At 33.6% G+C, this 19,342-nt stretch overlaps 6 protein-coding genes across 6 annotated transcripts; 4 read left to right on the top strand and 2 right to left on the bottom strand.

The window, feature by feature from the left end:
- Positions 1 to 105: 105 nt before the first annotated feature.
- Positions 106 to 1,366, top strand: EAE98_002475 (uncharacterized protein; the record flags this gene model as incomplete). The annotated part of the gene is made up of 4 exons (XM_038950095.1): positions 106 to 270; positions 315 to 422; positions 485 to 861; positions 910 to 1,366. The coding sequence occupies 4 exons, from the start codon at positions 106 to 108 to the stop codon at positions 1,364 to 1,366; spliced, it is 1,107 nt and encodes a 368-aa protein (XP_038813834.1).
- Positions 1,367 to 1,770: 404 nt separating this feature from the next.
- Positions 1,771 to 2,604, top strand: EAE98_002474 (uncharacterized protein; the record flags this gene model as incomplete). The annotated part of the gene is made up of 3 exons (XM_038950094.1): positions 1,771 to 1,846; positions 1,897 to 2,126; positions 2,260 to 2,604. 3 exons carry the CDS (start codon positions 1,771 to 1,773, stop codon positions 2,602 to 2,604), a joined length of 651 nt encoding a protein of 216 aa, XP_038813833.1.
- Positions 2,605 to 2,653: 49 nt separating this feature from the next.
- EAE98_002473 (uncharacterized protein) lies at positions 2,654 to 4,435 on the bottom strand (the record flags this gene model as incomplete). The annotated part of the gene is made up of 7 exons (XM_038950093.1): positions 2,654 to 2,866; positions 2,932 to 3,039; positions 3,095 to 3,159; positions 3,218 to 3,434; positions 3,492 to 4,074; positions 4,121 to 4,299; positions 4,346 to 4,435. The coding sequence occupies 7 exons, from the start codon at positions 4,433 to 4,435 to the stop codon at positions 2,654 to 2,656; spliced, it is 1,455 nt and encodes a 484-aa protein (XP_038813832.1).
- Positions 4,436 to 4,668: 233 nt separating this feature from the next.
- On the bottom strand, positions 4,669 to 6,145 carry EAE98_002472 (uncharacterized protein; the record flags this gene model as incomplete). Its single annotated transcript, XM_038950092.1, has 3 exons — positions 4,669 to 4,807; positions 4,863 to 6,028; positions 6,083 to 6,145. The coding sequence occupies 3 exons, from the start codon at positions 6,143 to 6,145 to the stop codon at positions 4,669 to 4,671; spliced, it is 1,368 nt and encodes a 455-aa protein (XP_038813831.1).
- A 344-nt stretch (positions 6,146 to 6,489) lies between these two features.
- On the top strand, positions 6,490 to 7,841 carry EAE98_002471 (uncharacterized protein; the record flags this gene model as incomplete). Its single annotated transcript, XM_038950091.1, has 3 exons — positions 6,490 to 6,660; positions 6,724 to 7,332; positions 7,398 to 7,841. The coding sequence occupies 3 exons, from the start codon at positions 6,490 to 6,492 to the stop codon at positions 7,839 to 7,841; spliced, it is 1,224 nt and encodes a 407-aa protein (XP_038813830.1).
- A 476-nt stretch (positions 7,842 to 8,317) lies between these two features.
- EAE98_002470 (uncharacterized protein) lies at positions 8,318 to 10,482 on the top strand. Its single transcript, XM_038950090.1, has 2 exons — positions 8,318 to 9,394; positions 9,447 to 10,482. Exons 1-2 carry the CDS (start codon positions 8,825 to 8,827, stop codon positions 10,002 to 10,004), a joined length of 1,128 nt encoding a protein of 375 aa, XP_038813829.1. The 5' UTR covers positions 8,318 to 8,824; the 3' UTR covers positions 10,005 to 10,482.
- The last annotated feature ends 8,860 nt before the right edge of the window (positions 10,483 to 19,342 follow it).

Genomic DNA, 19,342 nt, shown 5'->3' with positions numbered 1-19,342 from the left:
ACGCCGGAGGATTGTAAAGGAGAGGTCTAACATGTTTAATAGTCACACGATTCGAGATTCTGGTGCTGAACGCTCAGATTTTCCGGTATTGACGAATCTAGCATCATGGCGCCTTCTGTCGACATTAACACAGCTCCTCAACTTGTTCTAATTATTGTTCCAACTATCGCTCTCACCTTTACCACAATAGCGGTTGCCTTGCGTTTCTATTCACGTACATTGTCTAGAGTCAAGTATGGATTAGATGATTGGTTGGCGTTAGCATCTTTGGTACGCTTCTTGAAAATAGTTATGAACTTTACTGATAGATATAGCCGTTTGCATATGGGCTCCACATTGCTCTATGCATTGGTGTAGCTTATGGTGGTTTAGGCGTCTCTGCGCAGTACTTACAGCCGTCAAATATGGTGATTTACCTAAAGGCATGTTTTTCTACACTGACGAGATGTTCCATTGAATACCCGCTGACCCTATATTCCCACAGGTTCTGATAACCAGTGGTGCAATTTACGGAACAGCAGTAACTTTACTTCAACTCTCGATCCTGAGTTTTTACCTTCGCTTATTCAAAGTCTCGAGATGGCATAATATATGTTGTCATATCGTGATGGGAATATGCGTGGCATGGTGGATAGCTTTCTTCGGAGGCACCATGGGTGACTGTGTTCCACTTGACAAGCTGTGGAACCCGATGCTTGCTGGGAAGTGCGTCGACCAAAACAAAGCTTGCGGTTCGACTGGAATAGCTCATATCATCATTGATTTGATAATTTTAAGTCTTCCAATGCCTGTGATATGGCAGTTGAGAATGGCAAAAGCACGCAAGCTACAGATAAGCTTCATTTTCGCCTTGGGTCTATTGTTTGTATTCCTTCAAAAAATATGTGAAAGCATGCTAACGTATTATAGCGCGACGGTATGCTCTATTCTGCGCATAAGTTGCATTGTGGGACTCGTCAAGATTAACCATGCCGATTTCACACTGTCGTCATGGATGAGCTTCCTTTTCGAGATGCTCGAGGTCGCGACTGGCATCATATGTGTATGCCTGCCATCACTTCCTGCGGTGTACACCAAGGCCGTCTCTTCGCCTTTCGGTTCCTATACGAAGCGTCTACTTAGTTCGCTATTGTTCAAATCCCAGAGCCAAACGCTGGGGAGCGATCCTCATCCCAGTCAGGAGGGTTATTTTGGAAAAGCTTCAAATAATTCGTCTTCGGGAAAACATTCCATGAATCTCAAAAGCGATAGTCATATTGCCATTACTAGCCACATTGCCGTGAGCAGTGAAAGCGCGAGAAGCAATGATCGCACATCTGATATATCTATGGACCAGTATCCATCTCGCACTAGAGGTGGAATGTAAGTCTAAAATAAGTATCAGCCGGTGTTGAAAGGGGTTGAATGAGTTATCAAATCGCAGTAAGAACTTTTCTCTGGGGGTTTTAATTGTTGTGACGATGTTCTTATGTATGAATATTGGGCGACATTATCAACTGTTCAATATTCAATAATAGTATATTAGATGAAAGAAATAGTTCTGAGCAAAAATTTCCGCATGACGCGCTATAATATAGACCGAGTTTCCACATATTACACGCATATATGACCGAACTTTCGGGCTCAGATTGGCACTACGGACTATTTTTGATGAAATACATGCCGATGTAAAAGGTTTCAATTTAAATGCCCAGTGATTTCACCCACCTATCAAAGCTTCAACATAAGCTTGAATTTCACAGAGCACCTCTTCGAATAAAAATCAATAGAATGGCGGAGGAAGAGACACCCACGCATGTTAAGTCAAGCATCTCCCCGGGAAAAGTTACCCTCTATGTCGTTCCGGGTATGTTATTACCCAAGTCCTAGTGTTCTAATCTGATACGGAATGTGAAGCAACTCCGACTTCTGGCGCGCATGTTGTCAAAATTTTGATCCTGATGGAGCTCCTTAGCATTCCACATGTGGTAAAAGTGGTACTATCTCCAAGCGACGATGAATGGTTTTGGGAAATCAATCCCTACAGAATGGTTCCAGCCATTGAAAGTGAAGATCTCGTTGAGCAGCCAGAAAAAAAACCAAAGCTTTTGAATGTCTTTGAGAGTTGCTCATGTCTTGCCTTCTTAGTAGATAAATATGATCATGATGGGCTCTATGGGGGGGAGAAATCTGGTTGAACGAACACAGGTCTCTAGCTGGTTAATGTCGTACACTGCTGGTCTGGGGTATGTTCTAGATACTACTAGCAAATTTACGTAGGCGTTTACTGATGATTGCAGCGCAACAGGAAATTGGTGGCTGGTGTTGAAGCGAAAACACGGAGATTCTATGCGGGAAGCGATTGAAATTTTCGCTGATGCTATCAAAAAAGAATACTCCATTCTCGAAAATCGGCTTCAAATTACTGAGCAGAACTACATCGCTCTTTCCGACCGCCTTACTATCGCTGACATTGCGATCCTACCGTTTGCAAATGAAAATATTGCGGCATCGGCAGGCATTGACTTCAGTGAATATCCCTCACTGCAAGCATGGAGCCGGAAACTTCTCGGTCTCCCACAGATCATTGCCTCCTTCGAACTGGTGACAACTTTTGGTCGTTGATGGCTCAATCATTGAGATAGCAGAATATTTTAAATGTGAATTTGTCTTATCATAACTTAGATATCCGAATATGCACATCAGAAAGTGGAACCCAACTATTCTTCGCTAATCTGAATTCTCCATCTGACTTTTGTGCTTCGCAAATCGTGACTTCATATCCCTTGACAAGATTGGCAACCATGATTTTGATTGAAAGTTCAGCCAAATGCTGCCCAAGGCAATCACGATTTCCAAATCCCCATGTGAAAAAATTGTATTTTAACTACATCGCCCGAATTAACAAATCATGGCACCTCAAATGACAAGACCATCAGGAAGGCTACTCACAGCGCTTCGATCGATATCTGCAAATCGCTCTGGTCGAAAATCTGCGCTATCGGAACCCCAAAATTCTTTGCCATTATTTATCTGTAGGGTGTCGATGGTGACTGAGGTCTATAAAGAGCACAATCAGCCAATTGCATCAAAACTTTTGATCGCAGCTTCTTACGCCCGGTCGGACCAGAAATCCGCCCAAAACCTTGTCCATTGGCGATGATTCAGGCATTGTGAAGGCTAGAATTATATAGTTATCTATCTGTAAGTTTATTTCTTGATGCACATAGAATCTTACCTGCTATGGGACGAACGCGTAGAGTTTCCAGAAAACAAAAATGCAAAAATGTGTCTCGTCGATTGCAATAGGCCTCAATATCAATCGAGTCATGGATTTCATTTCGTAGTTTAGATTGACATTCAGTAATCTCGCCGAGAAGAATTATTAGCCATGTTAACGCATTGGTCGTGACGTCCAAATTAGTGAAGAGCATCTCATCTAGTGTTTGAAGAACCTAGAGGCTCAGTCAGTCAACCATTAATTTGTTAAAACTCTGGGTGAGAAGTGTGACTTCATTTTCTGTGACTTCCTTCCGCTCAATAGATCGCCACGCGGTGACTATAGGCGTTGAAGGAGATGAGATCCCTCGCGTGCCTGCCATTTTAGCATTGAAATCTTTCCATCGGCGTTTGAAATTTGAAAGCTCATATATCGCTGTTATACCAGTGCAGAATGACGTATAGCTCAAGACATATCGCATCAAGTTCAATCTCCCAGGTCCAATCTCGCAGAGTTCGTTTTTTTCGCCTCCTTCCATGGGACCGTAGATGATTTCGGCCGTACACAATAGGGGATATTTCATAAATGCACTAGATGCATGAAGGACAGAGCTTTCGTTGCCTTCGGTTGGAGATATTGATTGAAGGAAAGATAGGGAGTAGTCATTCATATCAGAGTATCGATGAGCAACTGCTCGGCGAGTGAAGTGGGACTCAAAAATGTTCCTGAGTCTTCTATGTCTCGAGCCGTTGATGAGACCTAGGCAATCTCCTAAGATCTGATGAAAATACCAGCCCCCATTGCTGGAACGAGACTTCTCGTGTACGCGTGCATCGGAATAAAACTCTTTCATGTCTATTGAGCTCGTCAAGACACTAAGACCCAGTCAGATAAGCTATCAAGGAATGAGACTTTTCATACACTTCCGGTATGGTACGACACCATATTCGATACACAGGCCCATACCCATACCAAAGTGAGCTTTTGGATTTTCCATCAATGAATTTATCCACAAATTGGCCATGCGGCCATTCCCATGATGGCCCAGGTATCTTCTGACCTTGAGAATCTACTATCTTGTATACTATGGCGAGAATAGCCTGGGTTATCAACAGTCTGTTGGCTAATTAAGGGGGCAAAACTCACCCCGAAAAATGTTGAAACTGAGTAACGCCATTTAGTGGTGAACCCCAGTATCAAAACCAATATGAAGATGCAAATCAAAATGAAGCCCATTGTGAACAATTAAAATTACAGGCGTTGTTGGAAGGCATGTATTGGGCAAACAGTTTTTTTCTGCCAATTCGAATTTAATGTATCTTAATCTCACATTACTTCGGCGGTCGTCGAAAAATAAAGGCCGAAGGCCCTCATCAGTTAGAATGGACCACAAATAATGGCATGTGATATGTAAAATTACTCGTGATAGTTTACGAAATGATATGTTTAATCCGATCTGCGATCTTCACTTAATTCTCTTTTCGTAAGCTCCGCGAGGTATGATAAATCTCGGGGTTGATATATGATGTAATAGTGCAATCAGGCCCTTTAGGTGCGCAACTTATGTAAGTATGTATTCCCAATCCATCTGACAGTGAACGATGAGAACTATTTGAGAAAGTTAGCGAGACCAAAATTTAAACAATAACTGAGATCACTTTACCACAGACTTGCCACACCCTCGAAATAGGACTCATTCGCCAGTCTCTTGCCCCTCCGCTCCAGGAATGTAGATAGACCCTTAGCAACCTCGTGGTCGCTTTTACCGTAATGTTTCGCAGGAATGTAGACTTTAGGAGTTGGAAACGCAGAGCTGGATTTGATTTCGAAATAGTATAGTATACCCGAAGTCTCATGAGTCCTTTCCGGAAGGGAAGAGGATACGTCTGAGGGAGAGATCCCTAACACAAGACACCATAGCTCTTGCAGGGAAGATAAGAAAGAAGAGTCTAAGTTTACAAGCCGTTCTCCCAAATTCATAGTATCAATGACACTGTTTAAAGATGTCTCATGTGACCTCAAGTATATTTTGATGGAGGGATCAGATGAAGTAGTGCAATTCGTGCTCACTATTTCGATCCGAGGTTTCTTGCCAACAGCACACGAGTCAATATATTGCGCAATAAGATCAAAAGCAATACCAAGATTGGGTGATGAGATTGCGAGACTTTTGATGGATTCCCCAACCACCATCAAAGTACTTTTCTGTAATGATGCAGCTCTCCACATGGGTAGGTAATAAGTTTTCAACTGCGAGCTCTCATCTAAATCGAATGCAAGGAATATTTGAGATAGGTGACTGTGAGGAACTTCGGAAGTCCCGATTTCCCAAGGCTTGGACTCCTGTCCCGATACAAGAAGAGTTTTGCTGAAATGACGATGCCAATCAAGCGATAGATTTGAGCTGCGCTTCTCTAACTCGGCGATGAGGTCAACACTTGCTTGAGTGTTCAAAGGATCGCGGGTTGACCCAGCACATAAACCAATAGGCTCTATTGAATAACGAACAGAAGGTAATTCTGAAGAGGGCGACCAACGCCAGCTCAACTCGACCGGAGTGAAGTCATCTGTCATGAAGCTCCTCCAGCCTTCGCTTGAGCCTAGTAACTTGGGGTGCACTCCGAGCGATGGCGCTATATAACTTGCAAAAACTTCGCGATGGCAGGTATTCATACGGGGGGTGTACCCTGCCATTTGTAGCATTGAGGAAAGCATAGCGCCGATGTCGTCATCCCAAAGTGAAGGGCTCGTATCCTCATATTCAATAGACGAGCTCTCTTTGCTTGAGTCGACGAGGTTCTTCGCTTTAGCCTGGTAGGCTTGCTGATCCTGCAATGCAATCAACAATCTATTCAATCATATTGTACTTCAAGATCTACTTACTAGTAATCTTGCAACATATTCCGAAAGTAGCCTGCGAACAGACTTGTATAACGGGAGTGCCATCGACAATGAACAAATGTAAAGTAAACGCAGTTCATACAGCTTCCTCGATGTTTGCAGAGGCTGGTACTGCAAATTGCGGGTGATTGTCAATGCGAGAGATGGTCGAGGTCGGAAGACGCTTATCTTGACTCAGCGAAGTAGATACCGGAAATAGTACTTTGGATTATCTTAGCTAGCCTGGCACTGATTGTTCTGGCTATTTCCTCATCGGCGACTGAATGCCATATATTAGCCGAAACAAACACGCTTACTCGTCCGAATTAGAACTTTCATCAATGGATTCAACCCCCCCCCTCCCCCCCCAAAAAAATTCAACACTTGAATCTGTCATTTTGCACACCATCATGTTACCATCTCAAAGGTGTCAGACAAGAAACCAAGCCCTGATTCCGCATTTGTTAGATCGGCATATGAAAAATGATCCTTTTTTGATCGATCTTGGGACTACAGAAAATTATCTGATCAGAGATCGTATTTTGAATTGCGAGAAATCAGAACAGGGGATCAGAGGATGTGTAAGTGCCATTCACATAACCACTTCGAATTGAGTTGTACATGCTATGATGCTGAATAGATAGGACCTTTCATACGATCAAGGTATAGGAGGCAATTTAGAAGCTCGAAAAGCTATTGCTGGGCTTATCAACACAACTGGGGTATTTAACCCTAGGAGCTCAGTACAAGATTCCCAAATTGTACTTGCCCCAGGAGCCAGCGGCGCACTGAGTGCCCTGATAGAACAATTATGCGATCCAGGGGATGCAGTAATGATTTCCACACCATATTGGTCCGGGCTTGATCTTGCTATATCTGTACACAAAGATGCTGTTGTCCTACCTGTGCATATTCCTCTGGAGAAATTGTTCACAGTCGAGAGCATTGAATTCTATGAGCAAGCCATGGATGAAAGTTTAGTTCCCGTCAAAGCCATGCTTATCTGTAACCCGCATAACCCATTGGGATGTTGTTATCCCAAGGAAGTATTGCAAGCATTGCTAGCCATGTGTGATCGCCGTGGCTTGCATTACATCTCCGATGAAGTGTATGGGCTATCAGTCCATAATAACCATGCATTACTCCAGAAGAAAAAGGACTTTATCTCGGATTTGTCAATAGACTACAATGAAAGTTCTGTCCACGTTCTCTATAGTCTTAGCAAGGACTTTGGCTGCAGTGGAATACGTCTCGTGAGTTTATTATCTCCTTGTTGATCCCCCAAAGCATACCACTAATCCCAAATATGGAGACATAGGGTGCAATTATTAGTCAAAACAATGTGGCTGTTCGTCTTGGTGCTGCTCTCACAGTTCACGGCCAGGTTTCTTCTGCCGCTAGTCTCTTCGCAACTAGAAGCATTTTGCGACCGGAAAACGTAGACTTTGTGGTGGTTCATAACGGTGCAATCTTGGAAAAAGCATATTTGAGGGTGAAGAACTTTCTTTTGGCTAACGGGATCGCATTCATTCCTGCCACAGCAGGCATGTTTGTATTCGCGCAGCTTTGTCCAAATGCCGATGCTCAAACAGAGAACGAATTCCAAAAAAGATTAAAAGTAGTTGGTCTCTCGCTCAGTGCAGGGACAAGCTACCACTATACAGAGCCAGGCTGGTTTCGCATATGCTATGCTGTAGAAGGTTCCGTATTATCAGAGGGACTCCAACGACTCAATGAATGTCTAAGTTCTCGGAGAGATTAGATTCTGTCGTTCAAGAAGAACACTCCTGAAGCGTAAACGAAGAGCTGCTAGAATTGCTGCAGAGTCGTTTTGATCAGACTGTAGGGTAGTACAATCAATGCCGGACAACAATTCCAAGCTCGTGAAAATTTAACGCGTGCCAGTAGATGAAATTGCCGTAACCACTATTCTGTACAGAATCAAACTCTGGACAATGGAGCGGAATTTGATGGGTTTGGGAATCGCAGAGATTGTGGTTTCTGTCAATATGTGTGTGGTCTCTATGGCATTAAACCCAGTATTGCATGCATGATCTTGCGTAATCTCATATTTTAGGTTTTTTCACTCCCGGTGAGCTTAGGTTACTCTACTCCAGCTTTACGCACAAACCAGCAATCGTTATCAAGCACGTGCCAATTTACCTAAATCTTAACCTTGAGTCTTTTTACTCATCTCACCAAACCCACCACGTTTTGTCAACTCGCAATATCAGTGGTCAGCATAATCTGAGCAACATCAATAAAAGCCTCATAACCAATCGAATGAAGCACGCGACATTTATATCGTCCTTGAGGGGCGTGAAACTCGCAATTGATCTTCGATAAAGTTGCGCAAAGATATGAGATTGTTTCCGATATCATTTCTAGCTGCCGGAAGTGCTAGTCTTTGAAATCATTCGAAGATATAATGTAGGTCGTGTTACAGCAAGATCAAATCCTTTTGGTTCTTCTCTCCTTCGTTCATTATTCTCCAATTCTCTTGAATTCTCCAAAGTTGAATGAGATTATCTTATGTTTCCTAACATTTGACCACCCTCAAGCTCTTTACAAAGCGCCTCTTTCTCAAAAGTTGACATTTTGCCATATTTCAGTCATTTCTTATCCATATCTTGAAATTATTTACCTCAATTTGAGTCAAGAGGGTCAATTTTGTCGTAATACGCGGTAGGACCTTCTATATTGAGCACAAGACCAAGTCAAGTTACCTAAATACCTCATTTTATAATGCCTCGCCCAACTCATCCTCCCACCCCAGCTTCATCAACAGAAATCAAGGGAAAAGATGGTTCGAATTATTCTTCGCTACAGATGTCATTTGAACTTCCTCCTCCTGCTGTAGCAGGAGTGGAAATTCGACCAACCAGTTCCTCTACCCAAGCATCATCTGCCTCCTCATATCAACCCGCTTCCCCAATCTCTCCAGCCATTCCCGCAAGTGAAGCTGTCAAGCTTCGTCGAAGAACGGTTGCACAAACCACTGCGAAAGATTCCTTCGCACTACCGCCTCCGCCTACACGATCCCGAAAGATTATACAAATGAAACCTCGAGGGCAAAGTGATGAGATAATGAATACACCCGCAGAGAATACGAAGTCCGGTGGGAAACCTACCTCAAATACGCCCAAGAAGAAGCAACCCTCCTCAACGAGTGTGGCTGGACGAAAGATTGCGAGGAAAACTGCACATAGCTTGATTGAGCGGAGGAGGAGGTCTAAAATGAATGAGGAATTTGGTGTATTGAAAGACATGATACCAGCTTGCACAGGAGAAATGCACAAGTTAGCAATTCTACAAGTGAGTCATAAAATAGATATCCTATCAATTTTCACATGCTAATATCTGAAAGGCGTCTATCGATTATGTGAGATATCTCGAAGATTGTGTTTCCAAGCTGAAGGCCGAGAATGCTCGGGGCAACTTCTCTGCAAGCACTGGAGAATTTACGTTGCCGCCATCAGCACATCGTGGGAGCTATGATCCATCGCGACATGAATATTCCACACGTGAATCAGAAGAAGATATTGAAATGGCTGGTTCCGAAAATCCATCTACCAATTACACCACACCTACACCCCCATCCCAACAAACATCGCCCGCCATGCTCCCACAAGATTCTCGTCAAAGACAGGATTCATATTCCTCGTACTCAACGGATTCTCGTCATTATAGTCTCAGTACCTCATCAACCACATCTCCCGCTTTAGGCGCTTCAGTCTATGATTATGCTCGAAGTATTGCGTCGGTAGGATCTGCACTCACGAGTCCTGCTCTCATACCGCAAAGAGATCAAAGGGATATAGATGAGGAAGCAAGTGCGGCGTTATTGATGCTTAATTCAGATCGTAGAGGTACGAGCTTTAGTGGGGTTCGAGGAATGAGTGTTAAGGATCTACTGAGCTCTTGAGCAACACGGGATGGGGTGGGAAAATCATATCCAGCTTTTCTTTATCACAGGGGAGTTTTGGAAATGGAAGACATTAGGTTGATATTCTTCAAGGCGATTGGTTGGCTGTTCGAAAATTATAATTTTTGGTTGGAGCTTCTTTTGAAAAAGAATTAGGAATCATTAGCATGTTTGCAGATTGCTATGGAATTGAGATTCCTGTCAACTTTGGATATAGTCAACGAAGGGATGACACAATAATAAAGCTTTGAAGCTGATCGGCTATGGATTGTAAACGATGTGATCGCAAGATACTTTTGAAAAGAAATGGTTTGTTTCCCCAGTGGCTTTTCACTTGAGGATGAGAGGTTGATCAGGAGAATGCAAGTGTTGAATCTCTGATCACAATGTGGATATTCAGTCATGTTTATCTGAACTATTGCGAATAATTAAATGAGAAGTTTGTCCCAAAAGTTTTCGTCTAAAGTCCTAAGGTTACACAGTTTAAGCATCCGTCTTTGACTTAAGTGTTAAATTTAAATTTATAAGACTGGCTACTCATCTCGGATCGAAATTGAGACCGAAAGAGGTTCAGCTTCAACTTCGGCATTTGAATATATCCATTCAGCTGGAGGGTTGAATGGAAATTCATGTAATATGATATATATACACAGTGAAAGAAATGAAAAGTGTTAATCTAGCAGTGAGTGAGTGAGTTATGATGAAGGAGGGAGGGGAGCGAAAAATAGAATTCTGAATGGGTGGGATTTATTGTGGTGGGATGGGATGGGTGGGGATGAGATGGGGTGGGATGAGATGGGGTGGGATGAGATGATGAGATGAGATGAGATGAGATGAGAATACGAGCGATTTGGTTTAGAGTTTTTGAAAGGGTGTTGTATCTGCAAGGTGAGAGAGTGGAGGGGATAGGGGAGGGGGGATGGAGGGATCGAGAAGAGATGGATGTGGGAATGTGAATGGGGATGAAGATGATTGTGGATTGAATGGTGATATATATGGGTATGGGTATGGATGGGTATATCTACTTTGTACGATATGTCATAGTTGTCTTTTTGTATTCGGAAACGCATTCTCGGAATAGATGATAGATAATCATCTAGCAGGATGGGATAGATAGATATATATATATTCAAAGGGTGTTTGGATTCGGATATTTATTTTATGCTTCGTTGTTAAAATTGTGCTTTGTGTTCAAGAAGTTTGTACAAATGAGATTAATCACCTCCCCGATTTACTATTTGTCAATCACCTATGAGTTACCTATATCATACACTCATAATATCTGGCTTATCTGAGACTGAGAGGGAATTTGATTGTCAAGTTTCAATTGAGATATTGAAGAGTATTGTCAGAAAAATTTCACTCTAAATGTTCTATTCCATTTGAAACAATAGAAAGCTTCTGAGGTGAAATTGGTTTACAATGTCCCATGCAATTAGAAATAATGAGAACAGGTTGATGTTTGATCTGGATTCAGACAATCGTGAAAAGGTATTATATATGTTTAGGTAGGGAAAATAAAGAGGAAAATGTATTTCACAGTACAGTACTAGACAAAAAATAAGGGCCGTAGCTCAAAAACACATCAAAAATAGCCATTATTCAACCTTTGTATTTTTATATATTTAGAAAGTCTTTAGATTTATTATAATGAAATTTTATTTGAATATAGAAAATTATATAAATTTTAATAAAAAAAAGTTGAATTTTTTTTTCTAAATTATTTCGTTTTGATATAATTAATTAAAATTAATTGAATTGAAATTTTCGATTTTGTAACATTTTTATTAGTAAATTTATTGTACTTTTTGATTTTTTGATTTTTTCGATTTTGAATCGAAATATCAAGATTAAATAAATTTTCAAAAACATTTCATTCATTTTTAATTAAACTTCTATTAAATATTTATTATATTTGAAAGTTTGAAATCTAAATATTCAATCGATACAGAATTAGAGTACTTTAAAAACACTGAAAAATGGCTATTTTTGGTGTGTTTTTGAGTTACGGCTCTTATTTTTTGTAGGTCACTGTATATGCAAAAGCTTAGTTAGCCTATGATCCTATTTCTTTCCACTCTTTCACGGTATGTATATAATTGGAATGGTTTATTCTACTTACATCTGGAGGAGGCTTGGTGATTGACGGGGTGGAGAAGTTGTTGGTGGTCGAGTGTCTTGAAACCTCCGCCTGGGGGAGCGAGAGGCTCAAGATCGGAATCCTCGACTAAAGTTAGATCTGACTCGACAAGAATGCATGGGCTTGGAGTCAGAGCAAAGATGGACTTGGGAATGGGTGTGTGGTAGGTCGGCTTCTGAGGTATGTGGATTTCAGCTTGATGGTGATTGGATTGATCATGCTCATCAAAGGGACGCTGATATTTGGAACACTGGAGGCTCTGTTGAAATCAATGGAAGGTTCAGGTTCAACAACGAAGTGTGAATTGGGAGCAACTACAGTCTTGAAGGTAAGTTGAGTCTGGGTCTGGTTTGACTAACATAACAACGGCTTCAGTGAGAAGACAATTGTCATTGATAATACTGTCGGGTTCTCCGCACGGGGGAGCGAGAGAATCGGATTCATCCTCGATACGAGAGAGGTTCTGAGGCATTGAACGTTTTCTGATCATGGTAGGATGATACGGTATGGCCAATTATAAAGATAGAATGGAGTATACATTGAAGGAGAAATAAAGAATTTGCTGGAGGGGAAAAGAGAATGTATTGGAAGAGGAATAGAGAATACTTTAAGGAGAGAAGGGAGTATGTGCTAGAGGTAAAATGAAAAATATGCAGGAGTCTGCGCTAGAGGTAGAGTGAAGAATATGCTAGAATAAGGGAGAAAGGAGTATATTATGGAAGAGGAATAGATAATAAACTGTAGTGGGAATGGTATATGGATTGGAGTAAGGGAGAATGGAGAATATGCTGGAAGAGAAAAGGTATATGTATGTCAAGGTACGGGTAAAGACTTATATTGTACTATAAAGGTGGAAGAGCTATGGAAGGGTAAGGCCCTTTTATAAAAAATAGGGTATGCTAATGGTATATGCCTGAGGTATAAAGGTAATATAATTGGTGCTATAATAGTACTCCTCCTTTAGAGCTTGCTTATCTCAAGTAAGCTAAAATATGATTTAGCTAATTTTATTAATTTTCAATAAAATTGTAATAAAGAACTAATCCATAAGACTAGCTTACCATTATATTTAAATTAAATAAATAATGAATTTAATCAAATAAAAACCTAAAATCTTATAGAATAATATTAAAAAACTCTGATTTCTATTATAAAATTAAAGTAAACTTTTCTAAGATCTATAATTGACTAGTGATTCTTTTTCGGTTTATTCTATTCTCGTTTTGGGATTATATTTAGTATAATATAAAAGAATAGAAGGTGGTAGGATTATAAAGTAGTTCTTTGTAAATACTACAGATAAGTTATTAAGACATAACACCTCTAGCGGAGGAGAGGAGGAATAGGTTTTATATAGTATATCACAAAATATACAAGAAGGTGAATAGAAACTAACTATTTTTTTCTAAACTTATATAAAAAAGATTTATAAATATTAGTTATAAAAAAAGGTTATATAACTAGTATTAAGTTTTGCCTATATTCTTTTTTATATAAAAAGATTAATTATTCTGATTAAATTAAAAGAAAAAAAGTATATTCTAAAAAAAAGAAAAATAAGAAAAACAAAATAAGAAAAGATATAGGTGTTAATACTTTTAAATATAGTAATTTGTTTATTTATTTTTAATATTATTTATTATAATTTTATTGAATTTTAATAAAATTATAATAAATCAATAATTTAATAATTCAAAGTTATTTTTAAAATCTATTATCAAATCTAATTATTCTATTAATTTAGAATTTCAACACTTTTATTGATTTTATACTATTTGAAAGTCTTTTTATATATCCCAAATTCTAATTTTTTATTTGTCTTTAGAGTTTTATTACATCTAAACCTTTTATATCTTGAAATATCTAAAAATTTAGTTTTGCTTTAATCTGAATCTAAATTTAGATTATAATCCGAATTAGAATTTTTATTCAAAACATTATCTAAATCCTTTTCAAGATTTTTATCAGAATTAGAGTTTTTATTATTATTAAATGGGATAAATCCAATTTTTTCTTCATTATCTAATTTAATATATATATATTTATATTCATCCTTTGGGATATTATTAACAGATTTAAAGTAAAACTTATTTCTATAATTTCTTTTAATAAGCTTAGTATTATTAAATGTTTGTACAAGAAAAAATTTGAGAATTACTTTATATTTTTTATATTATTCTTTGAAATCTTAATTATTTATAATAAAAAGATTTATTATCTTATTAAAAATAATTATATTATTTTAAAAAAATTTATTAATAAAAACTTATTTAATAAGGTTTTATAAAGCTAAATGATATTTAATTAGAAATCCGGAAATTTCATATTATTTATTATTAATAATATATTTATTGAAGATAGATTTCAGATTACAATAAACCTTTATAATATCTTTATACCTTATTTTATTTCTGAAAACTGAATTTATATTATTATTAGAATTCAGTTTTATTATTATATATAAAATAATGGATATAATAAATAATTTGTTTCCTTAACTATTTATATTTCAATTAAAGCTCACCGGGTTATCATTAGTAATGAGAGCTTAAGGTATAATGTTTACTTCATTGAATTGCCCCGATTTAATTAGCTTAATATAGTCTGTATACTTCTTTTTCGAGATTATATCTTGAAAGTATCCCTTTTCAAAAAACCTACTAAACTTTCTAAAAGTTTTTTTAGTAAGATTATATTATATTATATTTTATTTAGTTTTATTTTCATTTTATTATAAAAAACTCTATATATAGATTTATTAATATTAATATTAATTAAATGAATAATATATATAATAAGATTATTAATATATATTATATTATTTTTTATATATAGTTTTTTTATATTATTGTATATAAAAATATAATTAAAAGCTTTATTAAATTATATAATAATTATAAAAAAAAAAAAAATCAAATGAAACTTTTAATCTATATATTATAATATAATATTTTATTAGATTTTTAAATTTTATTAAAAAGCTTGTTATTAAAGGGAATAATAATAATAATAAATAAACCAAAATTTATTTTTTTATAATAATTATAATAATAATATATCTTTATAGATTTCTGAATTAATAGTGTAAGAATTTTTTTATAAAAGTGGAAATATTGATTTATTAAAATATAAGTATTAATCTTGTAAACATTAGTTAACCTATTTAAAGAAATCTATATTAATATTAGTATAATAATATTTTATTTAATAAATTTAAATTTGAGGATGTTAAGAAGCTTATCTCTTTGCTCTTTATTAATTATAGAGCTTTTTTTAAATTAATAAAAATACAATTTATAAATACGGATATTATTAATTCAATTCTAATTCTTATACACATATCAAAGATATTTGAGTAATATCTTTTTGTTAATATAAGCTGCCTTAAGGCTAAGAATACTAGTAAATTAATGGATATAATATCTATAAAGATTAGGAAATATTTGATTAATTAATATTATTATTATTTATTAATCAATTTGCTTTACAATATATTTTTCTTTGAATATATGAAATTAGTTCTGGGACTTTAGTACCTCTAGATTATACTTATAAACTTTGAATTAAATAATATCTACCTCCTCCTTGTTTTTCTTATTTTTCAAATTATTATCTTTTTTTCTAAAAGATTATTTTATTAAGGTATAATTTTATCTATTAGATACTTTTAAAAAAACTCAATATTCTTATTAACGATTAGTATATTAAATCTCTTTTATTTTTTTAAATTAATAATAATATCTTTAAAGAATAACAGAATTAGAATATTTAGGAATTTAATAATTGAATTTCTAGTAGATAAAATATTCTTAAAGTAATTCATATTAATCTTTTTTAGTATATTAATTATATTATATCGAAAATTAAGATTATATCATTATTCATTATTTTATTAAAAAACAATATTAGAAAGATTCTAATTAAGGATTTTAAGGATATTCTTGTTAGAGTAGATAATAGCAATGAATCAACTAGGTGTAATGTAGCACAAAGACTTTTCATTAATTCTTTTAAACTATGAAAATTCTACAATTTATAATTGTGCGCGGGTTGGCGTCGTCCCGAAGTAGCCCCGCAGGGGCTACTCACGTGCCCTCGCCAGCCCTTACACGGATTGACCGTGACAATTCTTAAATTTAGAGAATATTAAATATCTATTAATTCAAATATCTGCTTTTAATTTTATTATTAATTTATATATAAGTTTTTTATTAACCAATTCTAATATTATTTTAGAAATAGTTATTCTAATTAATTTAGTAAGTTTATTCTAGAATTTGGTTTTATAAGTTATAATAAGAATTATAATAAATATAATATCTTTTTGAAAAGTATTCTAATATAAACTGATTTTACTAATAATCTTCTACCTCAACTTACAGGTTTTTTTTATTTATATAAGAATATTCTAATTATTGATTTTTATTTACTTTATTATTATATATACTTTAATATATAGATCATCTTTTAGAATAAGTATTATAACTATTTCCATTAGAATATCAGCTTTTGCCTTTTGTACTTCTATTCAAACATTAAATTCTGTAAACTTTTTATATTAAAGTTCCTCAAAGAATCTTTGAATAGTTTTAAAAGTATTTAATATATTAATTAATTAAATATTATTAATTATTATTATTATATTATATTATATATACTATAATTAGATATTCAAATATTGAATAATTAGATTCAGATTTTCGGGCTGCTCTGAAACACTGCCTTCTTAAGATTGGTTTATTATTGTGAAGGATTTCTATATAAAAAGTAACTTTACCAAAAGTAATAAAGTTATAAAGGCTCTTGAAATAACTAAGAAAGAAAGTTACTTTAAAATAAATAATAAGTGTTTTCCCTCAAATGAAATAAAGAATTATAATAGAAAGGAGAAGAAATTATTAAAAAAAAAAGGATTAATATAATATAGGAAAAATAAAGTAAATATAAATAATTAAACTTAAAAAGAAAGGTGAAATATTTATTTTTTTATAAAAGATGTTTTTATTTAGTTTTTCTTATTTTTTTATGGAAAGAAATAAAAAATGTAATTAAAGAAGAAATTTGGAAAAAAAAAAGGATTTGAAATTTTCGATAGAAATAAAGATAAACACTTTTTCCTATTTAAATTTTTAATAAGTATTTATTCTTTCTATTGTGTAAAGAAAAACACTATTTTTATTAATGAGTTGATAACTAGAATTTTCATAAATATATGATTAAATCCTCTTAAGGTAAATATTATAACTTGAGAAGTTTTACTTATTTATATATAATCCATTATTATTTTTATATTATTAAAGTACTAATTTATATAATCTGATTAATATCATTTTAATAAAACTTTTAATAAGTTTTTATATTCCAATTAATTATCTTTTTTCTTATTTCTTCCTTTCAAAATAAATAAATATTCTTTTTTTTTTAATAAATTTCTTAAAATGGGAATTTATATAGATTCCATTAATTAGGGTATTATTTATTTCTTTTAAGGTATAAATACTTTATTCAGATTGATAGTTACTATCCGGTATAATTTAAGCCATTAATATACAAGCTTTCTTTTATATAACAAATTAATTTTTGATTGTAAATTATATTAAAATATAATATTTCTTTTTTTAATATTTTTGTTTATTATATTATTATTTTTATTAAAATATACTTTTCCATTCAAATAATAATATTTTTTCCGGAATACAGTTTCTTTTATATCGATATTTTGTATTTTTAGTTGTTGAAGATATAATATTAATAGTTCTATTCAGATTATTATAGATTTCCAATTAAAAATCCTTTAAATACAAAATCTTATTTCAATAGATAGTATTGAATAGCGGCCATAAATCATATAGAATGGGGTGAAATTAATTGGTTAATATATTGTAATCCTATTAATAAACAATATTATATTAAAATACTTTAACTAACCTTCTTTTTTATTTATAACTTTAAATAATCTATTAATAATAGATTGATAACCCCTTTTAATTTGGTTATTTACTTTAAAGTTATATACAGAAATTTGTATTTATTGAATATTATATTTTTTTAGAAAATATATTATATATGCTTTATTTTCCGGTTTTCTGTTTATTAAAATCTTATTAAAAATAAAATATCAATAAATAATATTTTAAATAAAAACAGTTATAGTTTGTGAGATAATATTTCGAAATGCTTTATTTTCTACCTATTCTAATAAATTATTTCTCAATAATATAAGATATTTATAATTATTATTAGGAGATATACATATAATATTTAAATTATATTTTTGTTAATACATATTTATCTATATGGGATATAAGGGTTTCTCTTGAAGATTCAATTATTGAAATTAATAATTTAAATAGAAATTAACGAATTTCTTAATAGTTTTATATATTCCTATTCAATAATACAAATAGAATACCTTATTAAAAGTGCTTTTTATATCTTTATACTTATATATCTTATATAGGTTTTTAATAAATATATTTTATTCTTTTTAATTATTAATCATTTTTCTTAAAAATAATTATTTAATATCAATCTTAAAAAAACAATTATTTTAAATATAAAAATCAAAAGCTTTTTTTTTAAAATTTCTAAAAACTTCTTTTATTATTTCTTTAAATCTTTATAGTATTATTAGATATTTAATTATTTCTTAATTATTCTTATTATAAATCAATTCTAATATATAACTTTACTAGTTTTTAACAAAATTATAAGAAATAAGAATATCTTGAATATTATTGAGTTTATTAATAATTCATTTATTAATATTATTATTTTAAGCTTTTTTTTATTAAAGTTCAAATAATATATTTAGTTTATAGAAAAATCCATTCACTACAATATGAATTATTCCTTTTATATATCGAATTTCAAAATTAAAAAACCTAATCTATATAATTTATCTTATTATTAATACTTCTAAAAGATTTATTATAATCTTATTTAATTGAATAATAAGAACTTTAATATCAGTTTTGAAAATAAAATGGATTTTATACAAATTATATTTATATTTTCGAAGAGCTTTGAATATCCCTCTATACTTTCTTTTTATAGTATTATAATTCTTTTTGGTATTATTTCATAAATCGCTTTCAAATCTTATTACAATATACTTATTATTGAATTTTTAATCTAAAATTGCACTTCAATTATTAAAATTAATATTTATACCTAAAATAATTATTTCAATAATTAA

Source organism: Botrytis deweyae (assembly GCF_014898535.1).
Source record: "Botrytis deweyae strain B1 chromosome Unknown BDEW_004, whole genome shotgun sequence".
In the NCBI taxonomy this organism is placed as follows: Eukaryota; Fungi; Ascomycota; class Leotiomycetes; order Helotiales; family Sclerotiniaceae; genus Botrytis; species Botrytis deweyae.
This window is presented reverse-complemented; position numbering and strand designations above follow the sequence as displayed.